General features: G+C 58.6%; 2 protein-coding genes across 2 annotated transcripts; both read right to left on the bottom strand.

Annotated features, from left to right (window-relative positions):
- Nucleotides 1-606: 606 nt before the first annotated feature.
- Nucleotides 607-27,947, bottom strand: LOC100117976 (T-box transcription factor TBX20-like). The gene is made up of 7 exons (XM_031923644.1): nt 27,930-27,947; nt 27,787-27,858; nt 9,183-9,438; nt 7,693-7,966; nt 6,876-7,040; nt 2,234-2,310; nt 607-2,013 (listed from the first exon to the last, which is right to left on the bottom strand). The coding sequence occupies exons 3-7, from the start codon at nt 9,203-9,205 to the stop codon at nt 1,347-1,349; spliced, it is 1,206 nt and encodes a 401-aa protein (XP_031779504.1). The 5' UTR covers nt 9,206-9,438; nt 27,787-27,858; nt 27,930-27,947; the 3' UTR covers nt 607-1,346.
- On the bottom strand, nt 11,655-12,623 carry LOC116416178 (glycine-rich protein 1-like). The gene has a single exon (XM_031923646.1). It carries the CDS (start codon nt 12,230-12,232, stop codon nt 11,756-11,758), a length of 477 nt encoding a protein of 158 aa, XP_031779506.1. The 5' UTR covers nt 12,233-12,623; the 3' UTR covers nt 11,655-11,755.
- Nucleotides 27,948-27,949: the final 2 nt, after the last annotated feature.

Here is a 27,949-nt window from a genome sequence, read left to right as displayed (position 1 = left end):
TGTAATTGCGCGGGTCGCGTGACTTTCTCTAAATCGATAATAACTTCCGAGCCGCCGCCGCCGCCGCCGCGTCGGGGATAATAACAGCCTCTCCGCGGATTCTGCAGCTCGTTTCCCCGCGCGACCGGTCCGCTTTCTGCAAACACCAATTATCGCGCGCGGCCTGATTACTCGCGGTGCAACGGCACACCGGCTCCTTCGCGCTGACGTGCCGGCGCGCGAGGATAGGAAAATTGTTTCATGCATGGCCGGCTCGCGCTTGCGCGATTATTCAGCGCCGGAAATATCGAGTTCTGCTGGAACAGCGGTCATTACGCGCTCGGCTCTTCGTGACTAGCCCCGCGCTGCAGCGGCGCTGTTTGCACAGAGGAGACTCGTGCGCGATGTGCGGCTATAGCGCTAATGCATATGCATGCGGGGGTCGGGGAGAAAAACGCAGCTCGTGAAAAGTTTAGCAGTCAATTCGAGCCGATTCATATTTAACTGCACGGTTTTTTCCGCTGTCTGCCGCTCTCTCTCTCTCTCTCTCTCTCTCTCTCTCCCTCCCTCCCGCAAACACACGCGTGAGACGGACGGGGGGACGGGTTGAAATGGATTGTCATCGTGTTGTTTTACTCATTTTATTGCTTCCATCTTCGTTTTCGTTTATAAATAAATCGTGTATAGATTATTGCACTTGGTAAATCTCGTTCGAACGACGGACGAAAGGCGAAAATTGCGAAGGTCGCGACAGTCCGAGAAACGCTTTCAGTTCTTCTCCCGACTCTTCGCCGCCCTCCCGCTTTTATACTCGCTGCGGAGTTTCTATTCGGGACTTACAGCTATATGTACATGGCAGTAGCTCGCTCGACACCGGCTACGCTCTCAATGCGCTATAGGTACTCCACAATTCGCTCTCCCGCGACCTTCCCAACAGCTTTCGTGCAGTGAGCGATAACGCTGAAAATCTCTGGAAACAATAATGTAGCGAAGAGACGAAGCGGCGTGGAGTATTCATTTTGCGACAGATTTTTTCTCCTTCGACACAGATAACGATAACAATGCGCAGTCCTCGATACAAAATATACAGGCTTATGGTACAGGAATCGCTGCTCAGCTTCGCGGGCAGCGGCCTCCGCCGCGCGATCACGATATATGTGTGTGGGTGTGTGTGGGGGTGTGTGTGGGGGTGTGTGTGTTATGTACAAGGCAAAGCTCGCGGTCGGAAGCCGCTGCCCCGGGCTGCTCCCCAGCGGGGGCTTACACGGTTACACGATGCACATATTTACAGAGCGATAATGCGGCGAATCACACACCGAGCACTCGAGTCAGTAATACTGTCCGGTGGACGACTCGGCCGTCCTCGACTACGAGGGCGAGAGGTCCTGGGCCTCCCTGCACAGGCTGTCGGTCGGCGAGGGCGTGGTGCGCCGCGAGGAGCCGATCTGCGTGGCGGACTTGAGCGAGGAGGCCGAGGTCGTCCGGCTGGGGCTGGGGTACGGCGAGAACCTGTGGTGCGCCGAGAGCGCGCTCAGCGCCGCCGCCGGGTAGAGGGGCCTCGGCGCCGCGGGCCCCGCTCCCCCCGGGCTGTGCTGCTGCTGCTGCTGCTGGGCCGCGGTGCTCGCCGCCAACTGCTGCTGCTGCTGCTGCTGCTGGTGGTGCGCCGCGGCGAAGAGGGTGGGCCCCAGGGACGAGGCCCACCAGAGCTGCTGCTGGGCCGCGGTGCTCGCCGCCAGCTGCTGCTGCTGCTGCTGCTGCTGCTGCTGGCTGGTCCCGGCCGCTGACGGGTAGACGAGCACCGGGTTGACCAGCTGGGCGTAGGGCCCGACGGCCGCGGCGGCCGCGGCGCGCAGGATGATCTGGGAGCGGGCGGCCCACATGGCCTTCTCCTCGAGGCTGAGGTTGTTGCCGGCCGCGGCGGCTGCGGCGGCGGCCGCCGACTGCAGCTGGTCCATCTCGAAGGGAAGCCGGTGCGGAAACCTGAGCGTCTGCTGCTCGGCCAGCATCGACTCCATCGTCTCCCTGTAAGGGTAACTGTGCTTCATTATGCCGGCTGCTCGTTCGGCGGGCGTGAGAAATGACGGAGCGGTGAACGATGATTTCACAAGTGCGCGCGCGCGCGCGGGATATTGATGCGTTGCGGAAGCGAGGTATGTTAATGGTTCTCCGAGGACATGCTTTCGTTCTTTCATTCCGAGATTTATGGTCGCGATGCGGGACGGGTGCCGCGAGTAGAGAAAATAATTGAACCAACCTCTCGAAATCCGTGAGCCTCGACGAGTCCCGGAAGCCCTTGGCGAAGGGATTGCTGTCGATCTTGAGCTTGGTAATCTGCAACAAAGAAAGGGTGGACTAGCGGGCGACCTCGTAACTCGGCGCAGTTTCAGTTTGAAATTTCACGCCTGGAGCATCGATCCGGAGTCAACGGCTCGTAAAATTAGCGCGGGGGCGCTTCTGTATTTCGCTTCTGCGCCCTTTCGACGATTGCCCGACGAGGACTCTCGTAAAAGAGCCTTTTCCCCGCTGCGGCTCCGTTTGAAGGGACGCGATTTTCTTTTAGGGCGATCGCCCCGCGTCTTATTCGAAAGCTCGAGCGTTCCGTTTGAGCCGGGCTTTGGCTGCTTTGGCTGCTTTGGCTGCGGCAGTTTCCCTTTTACGGGACAAACACGGTCGTGAATAAATGTCGGGCGCACCGACGCGGAGATCGGTCTAAATAGGGAGCAGTAAATTTCGACGCACGTGCTCGTCTTTGATTGCGCACGCGCGCTGCACCGGCGAGATTTATGTAAACAAAATGGCCCTGCGCAGCGAGCGAGAGCTCATCGACGAGCAGCCTGTAAAACTTAGCGGGCTGCAATTAGCGCGCCTCCGGCTCTCGAATTGATTTGGAAAACGGCAGCCAGCCGAGATCTATTTACCGGCGTTCTCTGCCACCCAAGAATCGCGCGGTTCTCACACGCTCGGCCGTAAAGCGCGAGCCGCCTAATGACAAGCCTCGCGCGCGCGCCGGCAGCGCATTCGACTATCAATTATCGCGTTTTACGGCCGTTAAAATCGCGCCGCCGCCGCCGCCGCCGCAGCGAGGAATTCGTTACGAGCGCGCGGACGACTAAACGCTTCCGTAAGTCGAGCGCGCGCGTTTTTGCGGAAAATTCCGCGCGAACCCGGCGCGTGTAGGCGGCGGCCGGCCACCCAGGGCTCCGCGGAGGAGAGTCGAAATTCGAGTCAAGGGAGGAACCGAAGAAGGAAGCGGCCGATCTTGAGTTTCAAAACATCGTACCTGCAGCTTGCGTATAACTCGTCGCGCAAGGGCTTTGAAACTCGAGGCCGAGAAATCGCGGCGCGGCGGATTTTCGAGGATTCGCTCGTCGATACGGATATCGGAAAGCCTCGCTCGTGCGATCGTTTCCTCCTCAACGCAGAAGCAGTAACGGGCCAGCCAGCGCTATCGGTTTCGCGCACGGAATTGCGACGCTCAGCTGAAGGAATAGAGAGCGAGAGAGAGAGAGAGAGCGAGAGAGAGAGAGAGAGAGAGAGCGATCGCGCGACGAAAGCTCGCCCGATCAAAGAGAGCAGCGGCCCTCGTAAACCGGCTGCGGGGGAAGTGGACCAGATGTTTGGCTAATGATGTCAGTGGAATCGTAACCAAAGCCGAGTGAAAGAGAGTAGCGAGCGGCTTTAGCGGGGAGGGGCAGCTAAGCCGGCGCGCTACTCCGACTGTTGCAGCGCAGCTTTGACGCGCTCGAGTGTCTTATTACCCGGCGCGATGCACGTGCTGCCGCGGAGCGCGAAACCTTGGGGTAATTGGACCACCCAGCAGCTGGGTTATGGATGTGCCACTACTAAACTTGCACTTCCTTCCCGCTGCGCCGCGCCGCGCCGATCTTCTTACCGAGCAAACAAACTTACAAGTTGCACTGCCACTCCGTGCGTCACTCGCAGCCGAGAGGGGATCGAGAGATGTGCGCGAGTGTTTTTTTACCGCTCCCGCGCTCTGCCTTGGAACGAGGACGTCAAAAACTGCTTTGTTGCAGCTTCCCGTAATTGGCCGCCGCCACGCGCTCCTTTATCGATTGCTAAATTCCAAGCTATTCCTTCCGAGTTGCGCGGACTTTTGCGCTCGACCGATGCCTCGAGAGCGGCCACCGACGGCTTTTTCCCGGAGGACCTCCCTCGCGACGCCGTTTTGGCCGCTTTCCCAGAGCGATTTACACTGGCCGCACTGGCGAGCGCTCGCAGCTCGGAACGCTGACAGGAGCGGCTGACCCTGCGCCAAGAACGCGGCCGGCGATAATAAATAACGCCGATAATAAATAGCCGGCCTCGCAGTTCGCAGGCGTCGAAAATGAGCGACTCGCGCTGGATTTTATTATGTACGCGCCTCTAGAATTAGCGAGCCGCGGTGGAAAGGCCGTTTCGTCGAGTCTTTCTATAAGCGGCATCATTAATATCGCGGCTAAACGGAAGTGCGGAGGAGTCGCCCTCGCTCTCTGCCTTTCGAGACAATAATCTCCGATCGATATTTCGAGGCTCTCTCTCTCTCTCTCTCTCTCTCTCTCTCTCGCATTAACGAGGCGATTAACGATGGAAATCGGCGCCGCTAGTACTGCCGATTTGTTTCTCGTTAGCGCTGATTCCGGCCGGCTTTTCCGTCTGCGAGGCGCTGTGATCGGGAGCGCGCGAGACGCGGAGCCCGCCGAAAATAGATTTAATAGAGACACGCTCATTGAAGAGGTCGCGTCGCTGGCTTCGCGCACGGCCGAGCCTGCAGCGGAGGAGCCCGCAGCTACGACTCTTCTTACAGCCGCTTGATGAAATAATTGCGCGCCACGTCTCCATTCCGCGGAGATTCGAATTCGGCTTCGCGCCCTTTGCCGACGTTACTCACTCGGCAGTCGCCGTGTGTGGCGCGCGCGCGCACTGCAGCTGTAATATACTCCCCTCGCGCTCGCGCTCCGAGCCTCCTGTCTCATTTGAGCGCGATTATTTATGTTTTCTCTCGCCGACGCCTGCAGCTCTCTTTTTGTGCCCGCTCGGAGCTCGAAAGGGAGCCGCGGTGATCGAGCTTCGGGAACACGATATCGCGAGGTATTATAATCGCCAGTTCGGGGGAAAAACTAGTTGTTACCGTGTGCCCGTGTTCTGGCCGGGCTCCAACGCGCCCCAGCCTCCGGATGATGAACGTAAACACGGAGTCGAAACAATGTCGCGGAGCCGGCCTACACGCTGCGTTTGAAGCGCGCGGACTTGTAGTCGTATTTCATCGGGATAGGCAAAGCGCGAGTTGGGCGCGACGGAAATCGGGATAGGCAAATCGACGACGCCGCGATAAACAAGCGGAGTCGAAAAGGAAAAAGCAAGCCGCGTAATTAAGGACGCGGCGAGCCGAGCGAAAGAGTAATGCGGGAATTATACGTCTCCGCTAGTGAGGCGAGTCGCCTGTTTGCGATCTGCCTTTATTTCGGCGAGCAAAAAAGCGCGGCGCAAAAAGCCCAAGGCAGGCAATAAGGAGGAAAATTCGCGGCTGATGTTCGATCTGGCGATGCTGTCGGCTGACGCGGCCTCTCGCGCAAAAAAGTCCCTCGCGAAAGCGTTGAAAGTAGATGGGTATGCGTTATGCCGGCAAAAAGCGGAGCGGCAGCCCATTATGGCCGCGGCGGCTGCGGGAGAGTGTGAAAAAGAGAGCGCAGCGACTCGACGCCGAGGCCGACGGAAGAGGAAGAAAGGAGACGGAGCAGTTAAGTTATGAGTTATGGGAGTCGAGCGTCGCGCGTGTGGCGCGCAAAAAGCCAGCCAACGAGTCCGAAAGCCGCCGGAGGAGGCGGAAAGTCTCGAAAAGTCTGGAAAAGTCTGGAAGAGTCTGGAAAAGTCTGCAAAAGTCTGGAAGCGCGGACCCGCGAGACAAGAAACAGCGCATATTGGGGCAGCCGCATTGTCGGCGTAATTATAGAGCGAGGCCCTGAGAGTTGTGACAAAATAAAAGTCGCCACCGGAAGAGGAACGACCGGCAGCCTCGCGTGCGAGCGAGCGAGAGATTAAAAAAAGAGAGAGAACGATAATGACGCGGCGAGTGGCGAGAAAGATATCCGCGGCGTAGGTAATTGCCGGGGGGCATCTCTTCGCACCTCATCATCATCATCAGCGCGCGGCGCGCTCTCCGTTCTCGCTCTCTGCCCCACTCCAGCGTCGCGACTCGAGGGTGGCGAGGACCACCCGCGCACGCCGTTCCGAGCGAGCCGAGTCCCCTTCGCCTTGAAAGTCGATACGACCGGGCGAATAATCCGCGGCGTTACCGGAGACGCTCGAGGAGGCGCGAGGAAAGCAGGCGAGAGGGCAAGAAGCATGCCCGGCGTCTATTGTCCGATGGCTCCCGAAAGTACCGCGAAAACGCCGCGAAAACGCCGCGAAAACAGCGCGCAAATACCGCGGGCACGAGTCAAAGCCAAAGCAGCTTTACGACACGCAGATTAGCCGCGGCCGCCTCGTTCGTCCATTGTCGCAGCAGCCGAGAGCGCGTGTGAGGATACGCGCGTGAGCTAGATTCCGCGCATAGCCTTCCGAAACGCATATAGAACGAGCGGCCGGGAAGGAAGGGCGGGGAGGAGACCACACAGGCCGCCGCCTGCGACCGAAACGACTGTATCGTGAAATATGATAATGCCGAGCGCTCGAAACGTTCGCGACTCTTGTCTACACAAGTGCAAATGAAGCCCGATGCTCTTTTTGCGCCCTCCCGGCTTTGTTTTCCTTTTTCCCCGGACACGCGCGCCCCTCGTAACTCTCGACGTGATTTACGGCATGAAAATGCAGATTAAAAAGTCGCGTTTAAGCGAGTCGATTGCGCCGCTAATTTCGCCGCCAATTTAGCCGCCAATTTCGCTGCTGTCGCAACTTACGAGCTGGTTCTGATAGGCGGTGACGGCCGTGAATATGGACTCGGGGAATATGAAGGTCTTGTGCGGCTCCCGATCCAGGTCCTCGATGGGCTCGCAGTTGCCGGCCTCCGGCCGCTTCACCAGGTGGATGCGCGGCTGATACTTGTGCATCGAGTTCAGGACCAGCTGAAACATTGAAGCGGACCGAACGTCAATCAGGATTGACAAAAATAACGGGCTGCCGGATAATCAAGTGTCTCGCGGCGTCAGAGTATCATAATTGCCTCGCTGCATAATTGCGCGCGATCGGCCTGTCTGTAGGGCTCGCGGCTAATCGGGTTGCGATCGGAAAAGCCGAAAGCGCAGCGTAACGGGGCCGCGAAAAGAAAGCCCCTCCGAGGCGCGGCGCGAGACACGGGCGAACGTAATTCGGTTACCGGCTGCACACGCCGGCGCGCTATTTCGGGCCGACAGTCGCCGAGAAAAGCGCGTGATTAGCAGCTTCATAATGCATCGGTAAAACCGTCTGCGCGCGTCGCGCCTTTTCTCCCCGGTTCGAGCCGCGGGGACCGGCCGGTCGGTCTGAGCTCTCTATTTTTGCCGGAAATGCAGCCCGCATCAGAGTGCATTATCGCGCGTCGCCGATCGAATTAGGCCGATTACGGCCCGCGAGATGATTCATTGATCGCCGGTCTGACGAGCGTCTGGCAGGAGCTAATCGAATCTGGCTGCAGCCGCCTGCATACTAAGCGCACTCGCCCCATCCGAGCGATCCGAGCGAGCGAGAGAGAGGGGGAGAGAGAGAGAGAGAGAGAGAGAGGGAGAGAGGGAGACTCACGTGGCCGTGCTTGTCCATGTCGTTGTTGGTGAGCTTGACCTTCTCGAAGGAGACGACCTGCTTCCTCAGCTGCTCGCCGCTGAACGGCGAGTCCGGGTGGACGTAGAGCCTGGCCGGCGCCGGCGGGTCGGCCTTGCCGGCCACCAGCCACGAGCTCTTGTGGTAGGCGTAGCGGTAGCGCTTCTCGTCCACGGGCACGATGTCCATCAGCACGGCGTAGCGGCCCTCCGGCCTGAGCCCGTTGAACGAGACCCGACACGTCGGGAACATCCGCCTGCAACAGTCAAGAGGACCGGGCTGTACGCAGGACAAATTGAGAGCCTTTGCGATGCGCGGCTGCGCTCAGCGTAATGACATTTAATCAGCATTATCCGCGGCGAGCGCGCGGGAGCGTATCGCGTGCTGTTACGGCTCTCGAGGGAGAGGGGTTATTTAGCAAAAGCCTTCTTCTCCGCGAGACTCGGCGGGGGCTCTAATAGTATTATTATTCGTCGAATACCCGGTGCATGTTTGACGAGATGTTTCCTCGACGCGGCGTTGGCATATGGATGCGCGCGTTCTTCTAAATGCATACACCTCTTCGGGCGGAGCGATCGATTCTGCAGGACGTTAAGAATTGAAAATACGAAAAACCTGGTCGGGTATTCGCAAATTAATCGAGAGCAGAAGACTGTCGGGCGTGTTTTTCAATTATACACGATGATGGATTAATCGAATTCGGAGAGATCCGTTAAAGTCGAGGTATTAAAATCCGAGCCGCGCTTTTTCAGTAGTCGTCGTCCCGCGTACGCCACCGGGAGAGCAGTGCATGCGCGGACTGTTGCGGGCTCCGCAGACGGACGCGCGCGCGCGCGCGAGAGAGAGAGAGAGAGAGAGAGAGAGAGAGAGAGAGCGGGTTTAGCCGGCCGCATTAATACCGTGTCGGACATCCCGCTGGGCCGACCACTAAAACGCGGGGACACCCGCCGATCTTATCTCCTGTAGCTGCGGATTCACCCGTCCTTCTGCGGGCGATGCTTTTATTTATGTATGAAAAGCAGCTTTGTTGCAGGCCAGTCGCATAACGATGATAACGTGCGCGCGCTCGAGGCTCAAATCAATTCAATCCATTAAAAAGAAAGCCAGCCGTCAAAGTCGCCAGGCTACCGACGTGCCGCAATCAAGCAAATGACAAAGGCAAAGTGCATGGATTAATCCGCACTCTCGCCTCTGCCAAGCTCGCTCGGCGCGGTTCATTATCACTTTGTTCGGGCTGTAGCTGCCGGCGCAGATCTAATTAGGCGCGCTCGGCGATGCTCCCTCGGGTCGCTCGGCCGGGAGCCGAGTTTTTCCGCGGCAATTCTGCGGATCGATCCGCGCGAGACCGAGTCCTTTGCCGGGCCGGCCTGATGAGGCGGAGTATGGACGCGAGACACAATGATGGATTGGGGACTCGCGCCGGCAACCCTTGCCGACGCGACGAGCCGATAAATCGGGGCTCCTGCACTAACCTCCCGGTCTTGGTGATGATCATCTCGGTGCCGAGGCTGTTGAACTTGTCCCAGAGCTCCTTCGTCTCGAGGTGGCAGACGACGTGTCTCAGCTCCTCGCAGTTCGAGCGCTCCTGGAGCAGGGGGTTGACCGGCGAGGACGGCTTGCCGCCGGGCTCCTCGGCCTCGGGCTCGGTGTCCTGCTCGTACGGCGACTCCTGCAGCTGCTGCGCCGGCGTCGGGGTCCGGCCCACGCCGGAGACGCTCGGCTCGCGCTCTGCAATCACACGCGCAGTTAGTATACAGCTGCGTAATCGGCTCGACTAGAGGCGCCCGAAATCCGCGGCGGGCTAACAAAAGGAGCAGCATCGTCGGGAGCACGATGGCGCGCGCCAGACGGGCAATTAATTCCTCGGCCCAAATTGATAGCCGGCACCTGACGCGCGAGCTTCGCGGCCCCGGAGCTTCGTAACTGCCCATTACCAAGTTTATTATGGTTTCCCCGTGTTACGGCCGCCGCCGCCGCCGCCGCCGCCGCTCGAAAGATACATGTACGCGCGTTTGCACGTGTGCGCGCGCGCGCGACAAAACTCCGCTCGGGCTGCAGCCACACGCGCGCGCATAATCCGCCGAGAATATAGCCGGCTCCTGCATTTATAGATGGGCTCTTGTCGCGGCGGCGGCGGCGGCGGCGGCAAATCAGTTGACGCGCGCTCAAGTGCACAGCGCGGCGAGCGGCAGTAAAAATAACACAAGCGATGAATAATAAAACGGCTCCGCGGCGGCGTGGCGAATAACATTACCTGACAAGCATAAGGATCCCTCGTGTTCGAGTCGAGTGGCTCTACTCGAGCGTGCGCGATTACCCGAGCGCGGCGCAAGGCTGATGTGCGTTTTGACTCTCTTAAAAATTCCCGACGGGGAAACGGCGCAGCCGCATAAATATTTCAGCGCTCGCGACACGGAAAACCGACCGATTCCGCGAGTCTTGATCGACAGGCTCTCGAGAGCGCGCTAATTGCAGCCGTGGTCTCGCTCGGCGGAAAATTTCGAACCGCGGATAAAAAGGCGCCGAGACGCTCGGCTCTATAGAAAGCCGCGGCCTGGTCGATAAAGAGCGCAGCGTGTATAGACGCGAAGAATGCTATCTAGGTCTGGCGGTTGAAAAGTCCAGAGAGCTGCGGTAAATTGCGCATCGATCCGCGGCGTGCAGGCACAGCGGGAGGAAAGCGGCGCAGTTTACGACGCGGATGAAAAGCACACGTGCTGCCGGTCTCAATGCCGCTGCAGATCAAAGCAACTCGGGAGCTTTTCGAGAGAGACGCGTTTCCAGCTATTCGGTGCCTTCGAAATAAGTCGTCCCGCGAGCGTCACTTTTATTCTCGAAAATCGCCAGTCTAGGTGAGAAGCAGCCTTGGATTCCGAAAGTGTTGAAAACGACGCCCGAGCCTTTCCGTAAATCGTAAAATACTTGCTCGCGACCGTGCTGGAGAGCCATTAAACAAGCCCGCTAACAGGCCGCGCATACATATTCATCGACGAAACCGGAAAAACTCTCTCTCTCTCTCTCTCTCTCTCTCTCTCTCTCTCCCTATCTCTCAAACTCGCATCGACTCATTCAGCGATTCATTCTGCATATTCATCGGCGGATCCGAGAGGGCCCAGCACGTGCCCATTGAGGATTCGCGTATCCTCCGACGATAATAAGGCCCGTTCGAATCTCCATTTAGAAAACATCGTGCAGCGCCGAGTGCGGAGACTGGAGAGTCAACGCTCGTTTAAGTGCGCCGGGTCCAGCTGTCCCCCCCCCCCCCCGCCCCGACAGCTCTAGTCCCAGCTCATTCTCGGGCCGAGGCCCGCGTGACTCCTACGCAGCCGCCCACGGCGGGAGTAATTCCTCGGGAGCTCGGGGGCCTGCGGCTGCGTGCGCACTCGTTATATTGTATTATCTCCGATCGCGAGCTTGTTTACAAAGCGCTGTACGCGGGTTCGCGAGACTTTTGCTTTTTCAGGCCGCAGTCACACCCTCGCGCCAATCCCCGAGTCTCGAGTCGCTGGCTATCCGTCGAGTTTCGATTGACGAATTTCATCTCGATTGCGTCAATCTCATCGAGAGTCGCGCGCCGCCGGGGTAATTCAGGCAGTTACCGCGACACGGATCGCGTGCGCCCGTGAATAATTGAGAAAGCGAAAATAAACGGCAGCGCGCTGCAGCTCTTATCGCTGAATATTTAGATGTGCTCGATGACTGCGCGGATCGTTCGTAATTCGCCGAGCTCGCTTTAACACTCGAGCCACGCCTGTCAGCGATATTTATTCCGAGCGGATGAGCAACTCGCTGCGCGATTCAATTAATTTAAAACGCAGCGCGGCCCGATCCATTACTAATCTCCTCGGAGTCGTCTGCGAATTTATCGCACGCCAGCGGTAATTCACGCAGACAGACGCGAGCGCGGCATTAAAGAGTCATGGGGGAAAAATCGATCCGCATGCGAGAGAAGCCGCTCGAGGTCGCCGGGGCAGCGGGGAGGAGGAGAGGCTCGCGCGCGTGCTATAATCGCGTGTCAATCGCGCGCCGGACAAAAGCCGAAGGGTCATCGCTTATCGATCGCCGCATCGGCCTTTGCGCTGATCGCCGCGGGTCCGCTATTACCTGCACGAGCGGGCGGCTCTTTGTCGGCCGGGTCGGACTCACCGAGCTGCTGGGGCCTGGGCCCGGCGAGCCGCTGCTGGCCGGCGTGCACGGCCGCCGCGGCCGCCGCGGCCCGCGAGTCCCGGGCCATGATCGCCGCGATGCTGAAGTCCGTGGCGCACTGCCGGCTGGCCGAGTTGGAGCCGCAGCTGGTGCCGAGGAGGCTGCCGTTCGGCGAGGGCGAGGAGCTGCCGGCGCTGCTGGCGGCCGCGGCCCCGGCGACGGCGCCGCTGCCCCCGGCGGCCGCCTCCGCCTGCATCTTGCCTTGGGGCCGCTCGTCCTCCTCGTCCTCCTCGCTCGCTGGAGATCCGGCCCCGAAGGCGGACAGGGTCAGGCCGTTGCGCTTCCTACCGGCGAGCGCGCGCGACTCCAGCAACATCACACCCGCCGCGCCGCCGCTGCCCGGCACTCCTCGCTGCGCTCGCTCGAACCCTCGGCTGGGCTGGATCGCGGCTGGTTCGCGGCTGGTTCGCGGCTGGTTCGCGGCTGCTTTCCCGGCTGCTTCGCGGCACTCGCGCGTATTCCCTCGAGCGGAGCAGCACTGTCTGGTCGCGGGCGTCTGGCCGGGCCGCGCGCTCTCCACTGCCGAGCGCGAGAGGAGGGTGGCGACGATTGCCCCGACGATTTGAAAAACCGCGCGGAGGGCGGGGGCCGCGCCGGCACAAAGAACCCGCCGCCGGGGAAGGGATGGAGACGCGAGGCCGCCGCGGCAGCGAGCTGAGAAGAGGCGCCGCGGGCTCGCGGCAGCAGCAGCGGACAGACTGAGCCGCGCGCGGCCCGACTCGACTCGCGCGCGCGCGGGGTGGCCCTCGGCTGCCCCCTCCGCGCGGCGGCGCAGCTAAGAAGCGAAAGAGACCGGGCGACGAAAGAGGGGGGGCGGAGCCGCGCCGGCCCCCGCCCCGCGAGTCGCCCTGCGAGTTGGCTGCGCCGCGCGCGGCCCCGCCTCGCGTCCGCGTGCGCGCGGCGACCGTGCCCCGCGGGCTCGGAGGGCCGGGGGGCCAGGGCAGGTGTCCGCGCGCCGGCAGCTGCCATTTTTCCCGGAGGACGAGGGCCGCCGAGAGCGCTGACAGCCGTCATCTCGGCTATCGATTTTCCGAGCCCGCAGCCTCCCGCGGACCGGCCGCCCCCGTCCGCGCTGTCTCGCTCGTTGGCCGCTAATTGCGCGGCTCGCCGATTAGGCCTAATGCCCTCGTTCGCCGCGCGCAAACTATAACGCTAACAAGCCCGCCGCTTCCGCGCCTTTCTCACAGGCGGCTCTAATGGTCAGTGGCAGAAGGCAGCTGGAGGCCCTCGCGCGGCCCTCGCGCGGCTCTCGAGCGGTTTTCGGCTGCTGCCGCGTTGCATCGTCGAGCGAGAAGAATAGCCGCGCGCTAATGGGCGGAAGTGGCGGCGGCCCGGCTTTGAGCGAGCTTTTACTCGTACTCGTGCACTCGGCGTGTTGCAGGTATGCGCGATCGCTCGCGACACCTCCGAAAGTCCTGCTCTGCAATCGCAGTCGAGGGCCGCGCGAGCATCTCGGCGCGATCGGCTCCCGAGGCGAATTACGTGCGCGCCGTCCGGCCGCTCCCAGAGGACCACACTTCTTATACGCTAGTATAGTATAGAATTTAGAGCGCGCGCGCGTTAATCGTCTTGTCGCGCGCCAGCTCCCAGTCGGACGTTACACAACTGCATCGGCAGTGCTCCGGTTCCCTTTGTCCGGTCCAGCTACCGAGCAGGTTGGAGCAGTTAGAGCAGTTGTTCCGATCGCGCGATAATGGCCGCCGATGCGCGACTTGTGTCATTCTCGTCAGAAACTCGGATGCCGACTCGTAAATTATCAAGCAGCCTCCGCTGGCCGCGCTCGGTCAAGTTCCCAGCGGAAAGCGCTCGTGAAATTCAGCTGTAATGATCGCTCGTTTCGGCGCGATAAAATATTTCGTCGCGCGCTTCCGCGACGAATAAAGCCCGAGGAATGCAGCGCCGGCCTATACCAACTCGCCGCATTATCCTGCCGGTATGGGAAAGCGCGGAGGAAGTAACGGCTTGGCAGTGATCGCGCTCGCGCGCGGCCCGTCATTACGCGTCCGTACGCACACACTGGATATGCATACTCGCTGCGGACGCGTGCACTCGTGTATTATATTGAATGCGCGCGCTGTCCTTATTGAAGTTCGCCGCGTTCGAGCGTGCTGCGGCAGTCGGCCTCGGCGGGATTTTTCTTTCGGCGGCCGGGGCCGCGGGAAATGGGGCATAAATTATTACGAAGCTGTTGATCAGCATGTTGGCCCTGCGCGTTTTACTGGTGCACAATGCACCGCGGGGGGAAAATCAGGGGCTATCCGCACTGTGTGCCGAGGAAATCGTGCGATTCATCAAACGATCTAGGCATCGCGTTTCATAAGCACGCTACTCTTTGCAATCAACTTCGGCCTACTTGTTTCCCGGCGCTGAAAACTTTTTACGACTCCTTTCATCCGGCCTACTCGCGGCATGAAGCATTTTTGAGAAGAACCGATGCATCTGTGAAACCGTAGTGGGCACGCACTACGCAGTAGATCCATCGAGCGAGACAGTTTACGTTGCGATACAGCGCGCTCCAGTGTAAACAGTGCTAGATCAGAGTCGCGGCTCGTGACGCACCCCGCCACATCAAAGATAAAAAATCCTTTGACTTTGGTGCGCGCGGCTCGTGAAACCCTATCCGTCCCCTTTCGGCTCCTCACTTTTCTCGAGCCTTTCGTAAACGTAAACATAAACGTATGAACCGCGCGAGCAACGTGCGCGCCTTGCGGGAACGGAGAGCAGGCCTGTCGCGAGTTTGTCCTCGTACCATTTTTCGGAGGAGTTGCGCGCGAGAAGAAAAATCGCGCATTCCAAATTCTCGGGCGCTGCATCAGTTTACGGCGCTCGGCTAACGTTTGTCTCTTCGCTCGGAGAAGCTGCTCCGCGAGAAAATTAGAGAACAAAGAACGAAATTCGAGCCTAGGCGAATGCAGCCAGGAAAAAAACACGGCTCGTCACGCGACTCTGCTTAGCGCTCATTGTCGGCTCTCTCTCTCTCTCTCTCTCTCTCTCTCTCTCTCGACTCCTTTGTGTGTAGTGTGCAGCGCGCAGGTACTTGTATACCTGTATACCTTTCGCGAGCGCAGTCACGATTGTTAAGCGCGCAGGAATAACAAGGAGGGATTTTCGGGCAGTGCAACACAATGCGCGAGCGAAACGACACCGCACAGGCGGACCGTCAATCACGTGCTTTCGGGGCTCGAGCTGCGCGGGCACATGTGTGCGGTTGCGTGCGCGCGACAAGCTGCTTGCGGAGAAACAAAGGCCCTCGACGGCAGACGGAACTGGCCCGTTCGGCAAGATACAATTTGTTTAAGAACGCCGACTACGAGCCCTCGCTCTCGCACGCGCGGCCGCCTTATTTGCTGGGCTCTTCGGCCGCGCCGCAAAAACTGTCGCGAAATTTTGGCGCAAAAAGCGCTCGAACCCGCCGTCTTTCCGATTCCTTTCGGCTTACACGGCCCAAGATTATACGAAGTCGCGTATGCGTTTTTTGCCAATTTCGCAGCTCCGAGCCGCCTAACGAGCGGCTACGCGTCTGCGCTGCGGAGGGCCGAACAATAAAACTGTCATTTGCATTCCGAGCGCGTAATTGCAGGTCTTCCTCGCGTTTCGGGAGCTCTTGCGCCAGGACGAGTCATTGGTAATGGAATAACACAGCTCGCTCGCTCGCTATAAAATCGACTCGATCGCCGGCTCCGCGCGCACACGCAAGCCTCCCGTCTATTTTCAGCCCAGCACGCATTGAGAATCGAGCGTTTCCGCAGCTCGCGCCCGAGCGAGCACGGCGGCGCGACTTTATCGGGCCGGAGAAATATTTAGCCGATCGTTAAAGACGCACGGGCCGGAATTCATAAACGCTGTTGCGAGAAAATAACCCGCTCGGATTGAGCAAAGGGACAGCAGGCCGCCGCCGCCGCCGCCGCCGCCGCCGATGAAATCGAACACGCCGCGAGCGAGCGAGCGAGCGAGGCGATCGCCTTACTCTGTCAAAACGCCGATGATGGATCGGCGCAGCCCCGATTTCCTGCGGCCGATTCGACCCCTCGGCGCAGTTCGCGAGTAGTAATAATCGTACGAGCGTCATTTTCCGCGAGCCCCGATGCCCGCGCAGTCTAATGACACGGCGATCCAGCGAGCTGGTTTAGTGGCCCGTGAACGGCCCGTGAGCGGATTTACGCGGACGTTGGCGCGAATTAGTGCGCGAGCCGGGCGGGCACGTGTATACGGCTGTGGGAGTGCGCGGCCCAGTCGGGAAAAATTCAATGAGGCGGGATGAACCGTGTCTAATGGGAAAGTAACGCGCGCGAGTGGCGTAATGTGGAGTATCGTGGAGCAACGGGAGTAACGCGGAGTAACGCGGAGTAATCCCCCCGTAAAGCAAACGCGCGTGGCCGCAGCAGCCCGGCCGGTACACACGTACACTGGAGAGCGAGAAAAAGCTCCGGCAGTCGAAGGGCAGCTTAGCGTTTATACTATAGTCTAGTCTCCCAGGCGCTGTTATCTTGGCCCGTGGCGCGGGGGGGTAAAAGAGTCGGCCGCCGGAGCTACGGCTTTCTCCCCTTGAGCCGGAGAGACGCGCCCGCGACTGCAGTAATTGGTGGGATTAAGCTCGGAGCCGAGCGAGGGCAGAGCTGGAAAGTCTGGCGCGAGATTCGGTAGTTATTCGAGCTCGACTTAGCCTCCCCCCGGGCTGCGACTGTCTCCTTGCTCATTGTCTCCGTCCTCCGTCCCCGATTGACTCCGCCGGTCGGATTAGCTGCCGGGGTTCGCGGCTCCAGTGCCAACTGTGCCGATCGCGAGCATCTCCCGGGAATGCCCGAACGGACCTCGTTCGCCTGCATTCCCGCTGGCAAAGCTGGCAAAGCTGGCAAAGCTGGCAAATTGCCGGCGCTTCTGCGGCCGAGCGATTAAGTGCTCTTGGGCGATTTCGCCGGGAAAATTGAACGCCGGCCGCGAGCTTTCCTCCGAGCCTCGGAGCCCCTCCCCTCGTCTCTCGCGGCCTAATAAGCGCGAGTATGTAGATTGGCGCACAGGTAGCCCGCGTCCGCAGGATGAGTACGATGCAAATAAATGACGAGCTGCCCTTAAGGGAGCAGGTATTAGGCGCGGAGCTAAGCGCGAGGCTAAGGAGTGTTATGAAAGATAATTAGCGAGAGCGAGAGCGCCGCCACCGACTCGGCGATGATTACAGGGCGGCGAGACTAAAGCGTGTGTGCGGCTCGGGGCCCTCGCTCGACCGGACGATGGATGGCCTGGCTACTCGTATGCGCGTATGCGCGTATGCGAGTCGCGGCGGATCGGGAGCGTGGCGAAAGTCGGTGCGTCCGTAAAAAAGCTCTCGCAGTCGTGGCGCAAGGCCCACCTACAACGGCTGCCGTAAGCACCGGCTCGATGATTGCACGGCCCGGGTAATCGCCGCACTCGCGCGCAATTGCACATCCAGCCGGCACCGCGGCCCACGCGCGGCCCCGCGATGCCCGGAACTCGCTCGCGAGTGTAACGACGCGACACGACTTTCGAGTCCGGATTTCCCTGCGCAGAGGGAACAGCGGCGGGAGGAGCGAAGGGGAGAGGACATTTCGTATGCCGCTCGACATGACAACATGCTGCGTTATCGGAATTATTGCGGCGCGGCAGCCCCGCCCGGCCGATACGCGCGGGCTAATGCCGCGCGTTAACATTCCTGGGAGCTAGCTCCGCGCGTATTACGGCCGCAAGCTGTGCCGCTTCGTTCGCTCCCGAGCGCCGTCTCCTCCAGCGGCCAACTCCGCGCTTTTCAATAGCTTTTCGGCGACGTGCGCGCGCTCCGTTCAATTTTGACCGGCGCCCCAGCAGCGACAAGTTTATGCATCGCTGTGCCGCACGCGTCCCACGACAGCGCCTCCCTTTATTCATGAGCCGATACCCCGATCCAATAAAATCCGAGCAGCCGATAAAAGAAAGCCGGCGCGAGGCGGAAGTAGAAGCTGGCCCGGGTGCGCCCTTAGTGAGGAACTTGCGAGGCGCTAGGTGCGCGGGATCGTGCCCGCGACGGGTCAACAACGGCCCGCTGTCTGTCGTCGCTAGAAAATAAAGTCTCTCTCTCTCTCTCTCTCTTGGCTGCTGGAGCCGCGAGGCCGAAAGGGGAAAGGGCGAGGGCGCCGTAAAATGATAATGCCCCGGCGATAAATCTCGAGCCCGCAGCGTGAAGAATCTCTTGTTTTGACTGATCGGCCGGCGCACGCCGAGATTAAACTGTTTACAGCTGCAGCAGTCGTCCCTCTACTCTGGCCCGTAATCCCTGATTTACGGACGCCGCGCGGTGTAGAGTGCAGAGTGTGTAGTGTGTAGTGTGTAGTGTGTAGTGTGTAGTGTGTAGTGTGTACACATAAGAAGCTACGCGCCACTCGGATCCTGCGCATCTATCCCCGTGGAGAATTAAACTGCGCCGGGGCTGTAAAGGCCGCGCGTGCGGCGCCGTAAAACGCTCGCTACGATCCGCTCTAATTTATGCGGCTCGATTTGTATGTACGATGATGCAGTCTATTTCGCCGCCGGGCGATTAGCTCTCCGAGCGGGGGGACTGCCGACTAGGGCGTGCCCGCTATCCGCTGTATATTATCCATAAATCAATCAGTAGAAGTGAATTTCGTACGATCGTGGGATTTATGGTTTTTCAAAAGCGTCGCGCGTCCAGCAGCAACGCAAATAACAAAGTCGCGCGCTGCACCCGCCCAAATGACTCAATATCGCGAGCGGCTCGATTTACTTTCACAGGTGCGATGCGAGCGATGATCGAGGCGGTCTCCGGTGCCGCGCGCATAATGCGCCATTGCGCGTAATATTGGTAATATTGCGCGTAATATCGCGCGCCGCCCTCCGCGCACTCCAAGTATTAGATTACTAAGGCGGCGAGCGCCGAGCGTAATGAGCCGGGGGCCTCTAATGCCGGGCTGCTGATAATCAGTTCCGCGGAGCCAACGCGCTCAATCGAGACTGCGGAGGATGCGGAGGATGCGGAGGATGCGGAGAATTCCGGCACCGAGCGACGGGGAAATATTAGGCAAATTAACGTCGCGCGCGAGCCGGAAAACAAATAGGATTTTTATTCGGGGAAATGAATCATTGGCCCGATAAATAACGACGACGAAAGAGGCGTTTAAGTCGCTCCCGCAGACAAATTTTGTCTCCCAGCGGGACGTTCGTCGAGGCAACGCGGGGCGGCGAGCTGATTTTTTATTCCTTCATTTTTCTTAGCGCGAGCGATATTAATCACGGGCGAGCCGGCCACTCGTAAATCCGCGACTCGCCTAGCAGAGACTCGCGCGTTCCTTTTTCGCGGATAATTGAATGTTCGATAAGCGGCCATCGTTAATGCGCTCGACAGCCGCGACGCACAAAGAGCCTCGGCGAGATGCGAGTGACAACAAATAAATGGAATTTAATTTCCTCCGGGCTCGGAAAGGAGCAGGCGAGAGCGAAGGCGAAAAAGGAGCAATAAAAACGTACCGCAGGCGAGTAGGTAGCAACGTGGTGATTTGCTTTCCTGAAACTCATGCCCGCTGCGCGCGGCCTCCGGGGATTTATTAATGCCATGCAGACGCTCTCTCTCTCTCTCTCTCTCTCTCACGAGGACCTCCGCGCTCCGCATAAGCGCGTTATATCTGATTTCTCGGCACTACGCTGATCCGTGAAACATCTTGTTAGCTTTGTACGAGTGGACAAAGGCCGGCCCGGGCGGCTCCGCACCCATATTCGTCTCTGCGATTGACTTGGCGACGACGACAATGCGCGGAATTAAATCTCGCGCGCGGAGCGGGGGGAATATCGCCGAGGAACACGGGAGCGAGCGGAGCGAAGCGAGAATAAAGCGAGGCCCGACGATTACCCCGGGAGTAGCGAGCGAGAAATCTGGCGATCTTATCTCGGCATATCCCGCCGCCCGGCCATCGCGGATAAAGGGGCTGAAGGCTTGCTCGCGCCCGCGGAGTGACAGAGAGCCTCTCGAAATCCTCTCCTTGGCGCGCGAGAGAAAAAGGAGAGACGCGACGCTGAAAGGAGAGGAGAAGAGGGTGCAGCCGTGCAGCGACGGCCGCGGTGGCGAAGGAATGCGGCGACCGTCAGCCGCTCTCTCTCTCTCCCCGACTCCGAGTGTGTGCGTGTAGCTATTATGTAGGTGTGAGAGCTGGACGGCCTTAGCCGGGGACAGTGACGCGGCCCCCCGCGGAGGCAGGCGCGTTAATTTACTCGCGCGGCTGTGTGCGCGATGCGTGTGTGTGCACAAGCGGCTGCGGGAGCGCCTGGGATACGTGGGCTTTTCAAGCCTTTTTTTCTCTCTCTCTCTCTTTCCCTCTCGAGCGTTCGAGAAATCGCCGGATTGAAACGTTCCGTTCGATCGCGAATCGCCCAAATAGCGATCAACTCTGCGAGATCCTCTATGGAAAAGATGTACTTTTTCGGGAAATGACTGGGAGCGTAATCGAGCATCGCGAGGTGCGTGGAACCGGCTGCAGGCAGACACTGAAACTAGTCTCTCGTGAAACACTTTATGATCTTATCTTCGGACGTCAGCATGTCTTTAGGTCGTATCCAAGGGCCATCAGGCACTGCGTCTTAAACGCCGGAGATTCCAAGATTCGTGCTTCGACAAGCCGAGGCACACCTTGGAAATAGAAGCGTTTTGTACACACGTGATATGCGCCTATTCATTTCACAAATTGCCTCGGCCGTCCCCCACCCCTCCCCCACCCCTCCCCCAAGAGCCATTACCATATGTTGCTGCATTAGGATTTACGACTGGAAATTATCAACGTCGGGCGCTATATTTCCATCCTTTGAATGTTCATTCGTCCCTCACTGGGAATCAGATCAAACTGATCGAATAAGCTTTGTACGTGTATGCTGCCGAGGAATACCGATGGATCAGAATCCGATAAGCGGATTAATCCCGAAGCCACTTGAGCTCGTTAAGCGTCAATAATGAAAGCCGAGGAGCTTCCTCTTCGGGAAGGTTCAAGCCGGCGCGACAATTTGCAGCGAGCAGCGCTCGTCCAGCCGTAAAAGCCGAAAAAAGTGGAAAAAAGCTTCGCTGCAGAGATAACGAAGCCGATGACAGCAAGGATGATTTAGCGGCGGTGCTCGAGAGGCATACTCTATTCTCCGGGCTCCTCTCACAACACAACACGCATTCTCGATTCGCCCCCCGCGGACTTTCGCTCTGCCTCTCGGCTGGCCCCAGCGCTTACGCTCGTAATCGCGCGGGCATAAAAACGGCCTTTTCCCCGAAGCCGAGTTTCGTCGCTTCCTTTAAATATTCGGCCTAACGACTCATCCTCGGCGTCGCGGGACTGCAGGTGACTTTTATGGAGGGCTGCCGCGATCGGGCCGCATAAACATCGCTCGATGAAAAATTCTCGCGTCGAAACCATATACGCGCTCCGAGCAAACGTTGAGCTCGCTGAATTATGCCTCGTAAAATTATCGCGTATAAATGCGGGAATTTGGCAGGATATATACATATATATATATATATATATATATATATATATATATATATATATATATATATGTTTTTTTTCTCGAGGCGACTGTAGTTTGCGGATTATCGGCGTATTATTGCCTCGTGAATTTTTCGCGCGAATTTTCATCGAAATTTGAATAAACGTCCCGTAAATAAGCAACTCGCGCCGCGCGCCGTCGAAAAAAGGCGAGAGTCGCCTCATTAAAATTCGAGCCTTTCTGGAAAAACCGCTTTCGCACTTTATAAAGCGAGGACGGAATTTACGCTCCTCGGCAGAAGTCGATTCGTCGTCGTCGTCGTCGTCGTCGTCGTCGTCGTCGCGCTTGCACCTCCTTTTTCAAATTGAGGTGCGCGCTCGCACTGGGACAAGTCGAAGGACGCTCCTCGCGCGAGTGAGATGCTTCGCCGTGCGCACGAATCAATCAATCGACGCACAATGCTGCAGGTGAGAATCACTCGAGAGTCGTTCCTGGAAGGAGGAGGACGGCCCGTATGTTTGGACTCGGCGGTTTTCCCCTCTGTCTTTTCCCGGACCGTGTGACGGCCAAGACGAAGGATGGCTCGAGCGCCTCGTACCGTTAGCATCTGATAATCGTACAAGCGCGGGCAGCATCCTAGAATCCCCGACGCAATCTCTCGAGACTCGAGAATCCGTCTGCTTCGCAGCGCGCTTCCTCCCCAATCCCGACATCGCGTATTGCGCGGACGTGCAATTAATGCGCGAACGTTTCCAATAAATATACAGCTCTCTCTCTCTCTCTCTCTCTCTCTCTCTCTCTCTGCTTCGCCTGGGTAATCGACCTATCCATCAGGAGCAGGAGGAGGAGGTCGGAGCCGTAATGAGCAGGCGGGGGGTCGCGATGCAAATGCGTTAATTGAAATTCTCCTCTCATTCGCGCTTGTCCAGGAGCATAAGATCTGCCGCGGCGTAACGCCCGTAACTGCGGCGTCAGGTAGAGAGAGAGAGAGAGGGGGGGGGGGGGGAAGGAGCAGAGGTTCTGGCTCGGCTGCACGATGAAAAGCTGCCACCTGTACACACGCCGAGCGGCCGAGAGAGAAGAGGATGACGGGCCGGGAGTAAAATTATTACGTCGCCGAGGAGAGATTGAGAGAGAGAGAGAGAGAGAGAGAGGAGAGAGGATATTATTTTATCGCCGACCTCGACGAATTTATTACCGAGCGCAGTGCTCCTTTATTTTTTTATTTTGCCCGGCGGATAGATATCGGGGAGCTGCAACTCGAACGAAACAATTCGGGGAACAACGTCGCGTCTCGGAAGCGCGGGTCGTAATCCCCGAGATAAATAAGCCGGTGCAGGCTCATTTGTCGCCCCGATAATTATAAGGAGGTGTTATAGGGGCCCGAGCAGCTCGCGCGCCTCGAGATCTTTATGCGCCTCCGAGCCGGATCCGCGGGGCGCCACGCGGGACAAGCGGTAAACCAGCCGCCGGTTAATTATCGTCCCCCCACTCGCGAGCGGGCCCATGGGAATGCGAAATTTCAGTTTTCGGACTCTCTCTCTCTCTATCTCTCTCTCCTCGCTCGTTTTTGCATTCCGGCCGCGCGTGCGTGTCGTCCTCGCTCGACTTTTCGACTTTTCGACTTTTCGACTTTTCGACTTTTCTGGGTGGCCCCGTGCAAGCAGCGGATGCAAATTCTTATATAATACTTCGATATCCGGCCCGATTGATCGAGCTCGTGATTCGTCGAGCGAACTCGGCAAGCGAAAAGAAGACGAACCGCTCTGAATAATCGAGCGACGCCGATGAGCGGAAGTACCGCGCTCAAAAGCTCCGCTCATAATTGATTTTCCCGGCGACTAATCGAAAGGCAAATTGCACGTATAAGCGCGCGGCTGCTCCTCTGAATAATCGAACGAATTTTCTCGTTCGCCGTTCGGCAGGGATATCGGGGAAAATTAATACCCGCTGCAGCCGCTGCGCCGAGCGCGGAGAGAGAGAGGAGAGAGAAAGAGAGAGAGAGAGAGCGCGGTTATATTAATCGAGTATACGGGGAGCTCCTTCGCGCGCGCTCGCCTCCGAACGTATGTAAACTAAATGAGAGATCTATGTTTAATTCGCGCGATAAATGATGCACGCGCGCAGCGGAGACTCTGCATTCCTGCAATCGCGTATGTGCGACCAGATTCAGAATTTGCTCGGCTCGCTCATTACAACTGGTATTAAATTTGCAACAGTGCTTTTCCCAGCGAATTCGTCTCTCTGTCTCGTGCAAGAACGAGGGTCTGCGCTATTGATTCGACGATGCGAGGCGGACGGGCTCTGAAAAGCGAAAAGTAAAACAACGGTCGCAGCGAGTGGAAGCCGAGCTATAAAATGCCGGAACAGACGCGCGAAGGCAGCCAGACTGCTCGAGCGCGCGCGGATGGAGCTTTCGTCCCTCGGTGCGCGGCGCGCGGCGCGCGAAGCCGAGTGGAGAGATAAAGAGAGACCGTTTCATCTCTGAACTACTGATGCTGTGCGCGGATAGAGAGACGATATCGCGCGCGGGGGAGAGAGAGAGTGAGAGAGAGCGCGCGTAGCAGTCGAGCGGCGGAGCGTGTAATTGAGTCATCCCCCCCCCCCCCGCCCCGCCGCGATCGCTACTCTATCGACCAGCCGCGACCCGCCCTCGCGCAGCCAGCCGCCCTCTCTCCCGCTGTAGCTACGCGCGCGGCTGTATCTGTCTAGCTATCTGACTAGTCTGCGGCCGTGCGCGGCCGACTCGCCGATCGCGCGACCTACCAGGACTCGAGGCAGCGTCCCCCGAGAGCCGCGCTTAATAGAGAAATCATTTGATTAAAATGTTAAGGAGCGAGCGGAGACCTTCTGTTTGCGCATTTCACGCTTCGCCTATAAAAAGCCGGCGAGCTCGGGCGCGCCAGACAGATGGCAGTCGGCCGCACTCAATGGCCTGAGAAATTGGATCGCGTTTTAACTCCCTTACGTTTCGACTCTCTGTCTTTCCCGCTCCTTCTCGCTTCGGCGTGCCGAGATGCGCTCCTCTACCCCTTTTTTACGTCGATCGTTATTGCAGGCCTCCGGAAGCTCTCGGCTTGGAATTATGAGGAACGAGCTGGAGCGCATTAATAGCAGCCAGATAGCAGCGACGAGATAGCCAGGCTTTCTTTTTACTTGGCCGTGCTCCCGCGCTCCGGGTCGCGGGACCGCGCCCGGAGAGAGATACGAGCTCCTCGAGATAATCGGCACTTACCGAAGACGGATGCGATCATTTATCGCGCTCGCGGCGAGCTAATTTTAATATCCCCGCTGCTCGAGCCGATCGTCGCGCGCCTCGCGGAAAAGTGCCGGTCGGCATCAGAAATTTACATCTGCGAAAAATAAAGACATAAAAAAGGCTTCGGGAGCGCTCGCCCGTATCGAGTCTTTTATTGCGCGCGCGCGCGCTCGCAAGGCAGGAGGACGAAATTTATGGCCGGCCGAATAAAAAGCAGAGAGGAGCTGCGCGGGACTAAAACAAACAAACAAACGCAGACTATCTCCCGGCCCGGCGCGTCAACCCTAGTTTAGCATGCCCCGCGCGCAGCCGGCGGACCTAACGAAAATTGCCTGCCGGCCGTTTCAGCTTTTAGCGGCGCGCGATCAGGGACTATAGGGGGCGAGCGCCCGGACTGGACACGAATCGAGCGACTGCCGCGAGTTAATTTTCGAGGCCAATTCGTTGATTACACCGCGCGATCGTGAGCCGGGCCCATCAGGCGGCTTCTGAAAACGCCGCTCACTTGTGCCGCGACGTCCGGATATTCCCGCGATTGCGGTCGATTGACGCCTGATGGACGAGGGATGCGCGCGTACTTTACGATATTGCGCGCTCTAAAAACAAACTGATATTGCGGCCGTAACTATTCGGCTCGGCCGATAGAATACAGCGGACGCGGTACACAATAAAAACTAAAAGTCGGCTTCCGGCAGCGTCTTCCAGCGGCGATCCCTTACGGCGCTATCGATTATTCATTTCCAGCAGCAGGACGCGCCTCGAGTGCCAGCCGAAAAGCTGGGGTCGCCGAAACCAGTTCCTCCCCTGATATGATGTGCGCGCGCGCGCGGAACGGGAAAACTCTCGTCGCGGGGAAATAAAAGGCGGCCAGGGTAGCTCGGGCGCATCCAACAAGCCCGATCGCGGAAAGTTTTGGCCCCATTAGTCGCGGGCGGGCATGTCCCCGAGTCGTTAACGGGGATAATCAGCGAAAGCTCCGCGAGCTAATCATAAGAGTAAATGGCCGGGTGAAAAAGCAAGAGCCGCCAAAAGATAATGCGGGAGAGGGAAAACGGCGGAGGACAAAGAGCCGGGGCGCTCTGCAATCAGCATGAGTGGCCGACTCGGCTCTTCTTCGGCATCGAGGAGGGGTGGCCGCTTCTATCGGAGGCACACGGCGGCCCTACGCGCGTTTACGAGCGCGTAAAAAGGCCACTCGCGAAAACGCACGCCAAGATGCAGCGAGCCTCCTTCTCTCGTATGAATTACGGAAGTGCGCGCAATAATAACGGAAAACGCCGGTATGCGGCCGGGCTGCTTTTTATGCCGCGAGCGCGCACAGGCTTCGAATTATTCAGGCGAGCTCTTTGCATCCGCCGACTAGATAACCGACTGGATAACGGGGCGGCGCTAGGAGCCCGGCCGCGACGCGAACGACGCAATGAAAGTTACGATGATGCCGCCGGATTAATATTTCAACGCACTGAAACGTTGATCGTCCGGCGCGCTAAAATGCAATGCACATATTCATCGGCGTTTCAAATCGGAAAATGCCGTACCTCCCGGCCGCGGGCTTTTCTTTCTCGCAACGCGTCATTATCGACGAGCGGCGCGTATTTATGTGGAGACAGAGAGAGAGAGAGGCCGCGTGACGCGTCCACTTACTGCCGCTGCGCGCGGTTAATGACGCGGCATACGCGACATGCGCGACATGTGGCGATCCCGCTCTGCAGCCGAAACAATTTGTATTGAAATGAGTGGCGCGCACGCACGCGCCTGCTTCGGCTTTCTGCGCTGTACTATTGAACCAAGTGCCGCGAGGCTAATTTCGGCTGCTCTGATGCATGCGGGAGCAGACGTGGAATCGAGTGAATCGAGTGACTTGTCCCAATCGCCTCGGTAATGACGCTCGCCGTGATCCTCGATCCCGCCGGCCGCGACAAACCTCGCCATTGTCAATGCGATTCATCGTAAATGGACGAGAGCAGCTCCGCAAGCAACAGAACGCGACTCTCGGCTGTTGCGCCATCCAAGAGCAGCGGCCCGAGAGCCGAGTGATCGATCACGCGCCGGTACGGGGACGGGGCTGACAAGTACCTGGTATCTGGCGCTGCACCCTCTGCCCAATTTTCGGCATCTCCGAAGGGAGGGGCACTCCTGCGAGGATAGGCGACGCATCTCGCGCGATCGCCGAGCTGCATCGAAAGATGCAGATAACCGAAAAATGCTCGCGAGAAGCTACCTAACAGCTCCATTCTTAATCCGGCGTAGGACGAGGGTCGGCCTGCTAAACTTCTCCCACGAGGCCCGCATATCAGCCCGGCCTCGACCGGCCGAGAGCGTGACGGTGCGCGCGCATCGGAACTACTTGTAGGAAGCAAAAAGACGGAGGAGAAGAGACAGGCTGAGTAATGGCGCGAGACGCCGCGGCCCGCGGCCGGGGGTGCCTTCGGTGCCCGCTCGCATTATGCAACATGCGCGCACGCGGAGATAGGAATCGCGAGCGCGGCCGCCTCCAAGAATGGCTTTGTACTGAAAAATGGAAATGGAAAATCGTACTTCTCATCCGGCGCACACAGCGCGAGTTGATACATTTCAACTACTCATCCGAAGGCGTCTCGATTTACGAGCAGCAGCGGTTTATTCATTCGCCCGGTTGGCTGCAGCACGCGCGCGGACGAACGTCGGCTCCCGCTGGAAGCGAGTACGTGTCCGACGCCGGCGCAATTAAACCGCGCGCGGATCGAGGCAGAGGGACGCGGGAAGGCGGCGAGAGAGAGAGAGAGAGAGAGAGAGAGAGAGAGAGAGAGAGAGATGATCGATCCAGGCAATAATGACGCGGCGGCAGCGCTGATCGTGTACTCGTCCCCGCGTAACTCTCCGCCTCCTTTTTGCGAGCTCGCCGCGCGGCACGTGCGAGCGGAAATGCGAGAGGGAGGCAGTCATTTCGATCGCGCTTGATGGGATTGCCTCGGATCGCCGCCCGCTGCAGCAGCCCCGAGGAAGCCGCGGCGGCGGCAGCGGACCACGGGAACCTTGTGGTTACTTCAATTAGACGAAATCGTGCCCTATCGCTATCGCCGCTGCTGCGGCCTTGTATTTGCGAACGAATCGACCAAAGGGGAACACGAGTGAATGAGTGTCTATAAGGTTCATTGAATGAGCTATACCTTCGCCTTTATCCCCGGCATTGACTCGTCCTCCACTCGCGGAGCTCCATCCGTCGTCTCCTCGCCGGCCCGCTGCAACAGGAAATTCGCCTCGAGTCAGTTACGCCTTACGCCTTATTTCCGCGTAGGAGAATAGAGAGTACCTGCAGCGCTAAGAACGTCT

The sequence above is a fragment of the Nasonia vitripennis genome, chromosome 2, assembly GCF_009193385.2.
Source record: "Nasonia vitripennis strain AsymCx chromosome 2, Nvit_psr_1.1, whole genome shotgun sequence".
NCBI classification, from domain to species: Eukaryota; Metazoa; Arthropoda; class Insecta; order Hymenoptera; family Pteromalidae; genus Nasonia; species Nasonia vitripennis.
This window is presented reverse-complemented; position numbering and strand designations above follow the sequence as displayed.